This window comes from Branchiostoma floridae, chromosome 14 (assembly GCF_000003815.2).
Source record: "Branchiostoma floridae strain S238N-H82 chromosome 14, Bfl_VNyyK, whole genome shotgun sequence".
NCBI lineage: Eukaryota > Metazoa > Chordata > Leptocardii > Amphioxiformes > Branchiostomatidae > Branchiostoma > Branchiostoma floridae.
In genome coordinates, this window is record NC_049992.1 from 14,073,932 (window position 1) to 14,078,601 (window position 4,670).

Sequence of the window (4,670 nt, forward strand, 5' to 3'; positions counted from 1 at the left end):
GGTACAGTCTGGCCCCCTCTCCCCCGGCCTACTCTCCCCGGCCTGTCCTCCCCATATGGCTGGCACCGGGAGCGCTCCTTACCCCACTCGACACAGTACCATGGATTGATACCATGACAGTACAACAGTGACTCCTTGCGAAGTAGACAAGAAACGCATACAAGAACAGGTGGTTGATATCCCATGATGCACCATTACCCGGAAGTAAGGAGGAAGTTTGACATGTCGGACTGATCATGAGAAAAACCACACGCTAACTGGGAAAACAGGTTTTGTGAGGTTAGGTAGACAACTTTGCGATAGGTACTACAGATCCAGCTGTCTTGCCGAGTAGGTTTGTCCACTAACACTGAATTTCCAAGGTTTCAGGCACAATGGCGAACTTTCCAAAGCTAATATCTCTGTTTTTCTGGGTTTACGCATTTAACTTCGTCACTTCTCAAATGGACAGTCACGTAGACCCTTCCGCATGGCCCTTCGACAACCCAAACACGTTCGGAACGGCTCAGGAAAGGGAAGAGGGGACTAAAGAGAGTCTGCTTCAGAAGGCCAAGTGGACTTACTCCACTACAAGGGACAGAAAAGTTGCCGTATTTGACGACATCTTGTCGTTCAAAACGACAGTGGCAATATCCAACTACGTACACACCGTGGGGGCATGGAGGTGAGGTTTATGTTTATTAGGCAATTCTGATGATTCTGTCTGTCACATATGGTAAGCTAGTGTTCAACAAGGGGACTGTCACCCGACTTAACAACAAGTCATCAAAATACTAGTAATAGATTGTGTACCTGGATGCTGACTCAACGAAGACTCTTATGGAATTATTGAATTCATGACATGGAGAACATTTTGACATAGTTATTGAATCGTTTTAAAGGTTAAAAAGGTTTCCAAGGAGGTAACAATGGTTAAGTTATGTTTCCAGAGCCATTTAAATCATACAGATGTAACGTTAGATTAGTGATAGTTGAATAGAAATACTAATTGTATCTCATAAATAGATTATCCATCTTTGAAGGGGCTAAATGTGTGATGATAAACAAAAGCATTATCAATACATTGTATCAGTAAAAAAATAAATGACCAAGTTTTCATTCAAGAGTTTTTTCAAAACACCTGGCCCTTATTACTTACATTACAGTCCTGCAGGAGCCTAATGTACAGCAGTCAATAGCCACCCATTGTTTGTGTGTAAATACAACCGACCCAAAAGTAAACCACATTTCTTTCAAACTGACAACTGTTGTGTAGGGGCACTGACTACTGTCGGATTCCAACTATTTACCATAGGGGGAGGAGTCGGGTCTCTGATATGTGCAGAAATTTGTATGAATTCCACACGTATGAATGTAGCTACATCATTTCTCTGTTTCCAATTGTCCTACAAATCTAACTCAAATCTTTTAAGTCACAAATCTGATGAACATGACATTGACCTTATCACTACACCAGGACTTTGCTGAATTATCCTAAGCTATACTATATGTTCTCTGGTGAAAATAGAGTAGGGGACCTTCTCAGTGTGAGTGGATCAAATAAATCTATCCAGATATGCAGCTTGTACTGTTCAGTACAAACCTGGTGGTTTACCGGGCATGTAAAACAAACAAAAATACTGTATTATCGATATATGATTCATCTCTCTCCAATGTCCAGGTTTCAAAATTTTGACCCACATGAAGGTAACTACACGGGCCAGAAGGGCAACAACATGCAGTGGGAGGCGACCTTTGACCCAGAGGTGTTTAGTTCCTCCAGGACTGGACAGAGCCTGACCCAGCTGGTGACTGAGATGAGTGGAGGCACACAGGGCTACAAACTGTACTCTGTCACAGCTAATGTTGTCAGGAGGTAATGTCAATCAAACCATTGGGTGTGGCATTGTCGTGACAACCCAGCTGTAATTGCAACATCGCCATACACTCGTCAAAAACAGTTACTCAACAGTTACCCCTGATGAAAGACACTGGATGGCTGTCTGAAACGTCTGACCGGTTTCAAAATCCAGTTGCTTGAGTCAACTGTTTTTGGCGACTATCTTATTAGCTGGATGTCTCACCTTCATCGACATATCTTTAAAGGGAAACAATATACAGTAACTGTTTTATATCTTGTTTATATAGTTCAGTCTCTTCAGGCAGACAAGTCAACTATGTGAAAAAGTGTGAAAAAGTACTCTTCTGAGATTGGATACTTTTTGTCTTTCCTTGATCTTTGACGATCCCAAGGACTTAAAAGGATTTTCAATGATTTTTCAGTGATCTCGATAGATCAATAACTTTGATGGCTCATTGGTTGCTGACTGGTTGTTTTTCTTTTGGAATAGTGCCCATGCTAATATGTACATGTATTTTCAGGCTGGATCTGATCAGGATGTACCACAATGCAGAAGAGTCTGAGAAGGAGTTCTCAGCAAGTATCTACCTGAATGAAGTGTGGAGGAAGAACGACTATGGAGAGCTGTACTTCTATGATGATGATGAAGAGATTTTTGCTGCTGTAAAACCGAGGTTTGGGAGAACAGTGGTCTGGGACAGCTCTATTGGTAGGTACAAAAATGAGGAAAATTTGGCAAAGTTGATAAAACTGATGATGATATTAATAATGGATGCATGTTCCTAGGCTCATATGAATGAATTTCAGATTTCTGTCAGGATCTCCCTTGTATTAAAATATCAAAGTTTGTGAATCAGTTTGTTGATGACTGACACTTGCAGTGTGTGTTTAAGAAAAATGATGCTATCTAATGCAAATGTACCAAACTTTCAGATGATATATCAGCTAAGGTACTACAATTGGCCTAAATTCTTACTTTTTTGGCTCTGATTTAAGGAATTCCATGTGGCTAAAAAAGTATGTTTTCTATGACTTTGGAGCAGTTTCCAAAATGAGCTTGATGATCCTTGATACTCAGTATAATGTTTAAGTTTATTTTGATAAAGCTTGACTTAACTTACACCTGATTTTTCCATCTAGATTACCTGTCCAGACCTCCTAGTATCAACTTCAAACAGGGACAAATCATTCTCAACATGGCATTCACCACAAACTCCACCAAGGCTGAGAACTACAAGAAGATGTATGACTCTGTGGTGGCGGAGAGAGAGGCTGCCAGGAAGGCACCGTTTGTGACAACAGAAAAGCCAGGCATACCAAACATGGACGTACAGAAACACATCATTCAGGTCAGTGTAGCAATGTACATCTGTTTGATGCTGAGTACATCTGATGTCGATTAAGTTCACTAAATGCAGGACCTCCAGGTTCCTTGGCTAGTATTGCCAGAACTACAATAGAGTACAAGGAAACATCTTTCCCTCATACCTGATATTAGTGCCAGCAGTGGGACCAGGACTAGTGGAGAGTTCTTTCCTTTGACATCATATAAAATCAGAACTCCACGCATACAAACAGGAAAGTAAAGAGTGACTCAAATGAAGGCAGACAATATGATCATTTGAAATGTTCTAGTACGTAATAAAAAATGCAAGTCAAGAGTATAGATATGTAAAGCAGGTCATTTTAGCAAAGCACATTTTTTTTGCCCTTGTTTTCAGATTCATTTTACTAGAGATGAATGCTCTGCAGGTAAATTTGCCATGATTAAAATCAGTTCTATGAAAATACACATGTCTGTAGTATGCCATTGGTGTAGTAAATGACTTAGTTGGTTTTCATACAATTCAGTTGTATGCTAGCAGTAAAACAGATCATTTGTTCTGTTTTACAGGAGTTCTATGACTCCAATGATATGAAGGGTGTTGTGCTGGATAATCTGTTTGATGAAGAAGACCTCAGTGCCTTGCGAACATTCACCATTAAGTATGGTAAGAAATATGTCATGTTTTATCATACAATGAGGATACACAATGTTAATGTATATAAACTGTGAACGCATACTCACCTTGATCCATGTCCTCACTGTTGGCATTGTGCTCCTATATAAAGGAATCATTTATATAGGAGCACAATGTATATATATATGTAGATGCAGCAAAACTGTAAAGTTTAAGCATTGCATAGTTTCAGAGATAATCTTTCTTTTTTTCCCTCCTTTCTCCTCCTTGGCCCTTGTCTACAATAAAGTTCTGTTGAAAACTCTGTTTTATGTATGAAAAGTAGACATTCCATTGGAATATACAGTAAAGTACAGTCACCCATTGTAATTACAGGCCTTCGTATGTACTGTACCGTACATACATGTATACTGGTACAGATCTTTTTTGTCTATTTTCCCCCAGATGACAGCAAACAAATCAAACTATGTTTTTTATCTTTATTTCAGGTCAGTACTTCTTTGATGACAGCATAGATCTTGATAGCGACAATGTGCAGTGGATAGCAGGCTTTCCTGTGGAGTCATACGTGAAGAGTAAGATGTGGAATATCACCAGTCAGGTGGTGGAACATGTGTCAGGTAAGTCTTTTATCATATAATCCAATTAGCTTAACAACAGCTTTCAACCAATCAGAGAGCAATCCAAAAACCCATTCAGTAAAATTATGACATCACCAGCCCTGTTACCTTTCAAGTGCTGAAGTACTGTTTTGAGGAAAGTTAAAGATTAACATTAGTAAAAATGATACTTTAACAGTAGGAATACAGTATTCAAATACAATTCAATCTCTACAACTGGATTAAAAACGGATATTTACTTCCGGACGT

The 4,670-nt window shown here is 39.4% G+C and overlaps 1 protein-coding gene across 3 annotated transcripts in view; it reads left to right on the forward strand.

Moving 5' to 3' along the window:
- Window positions 1-207: 207 nt before the first annotated feature.
- Window positions 208-4,670, forward strand: part of LOC118430508 — a 9,769-nt gene continuing 5,306 nt past the window's right edge. For 2 of the 3 annotated variants that reach the window (XM_035841420.1, XM_035841419.1), the window contains exons 1-6: window positions 208-664; window positions 1,661-1,855; window positions 2,362-2,549; window positions 2,981-3,189; window positions 3,735-3,831; window positions 4,290-4,421. In XM_035841420.1, the coding sequence (XP_035697313.1) occupies window positions 375-664; window positions 1,661-1,855; window positions 2,362-2,549; window positions 2,981-3,189; window positions 3,735-3,831; window positions 4,290-4,421 (1,111 nt within the window). In that variant the 5' untranslated portion in view covers window positions 208-374. The remainder of the gene's footprint in view (window positions 665-1,660; window positions 1,856-2,361; window positions 2,550-2,980; window positions 3,190-3,734; window positions 3,832-4,289; window positions 4,422-4,670) is intronic. The other variant, XM_035841418.1, reaches the window with a different exon arrangement.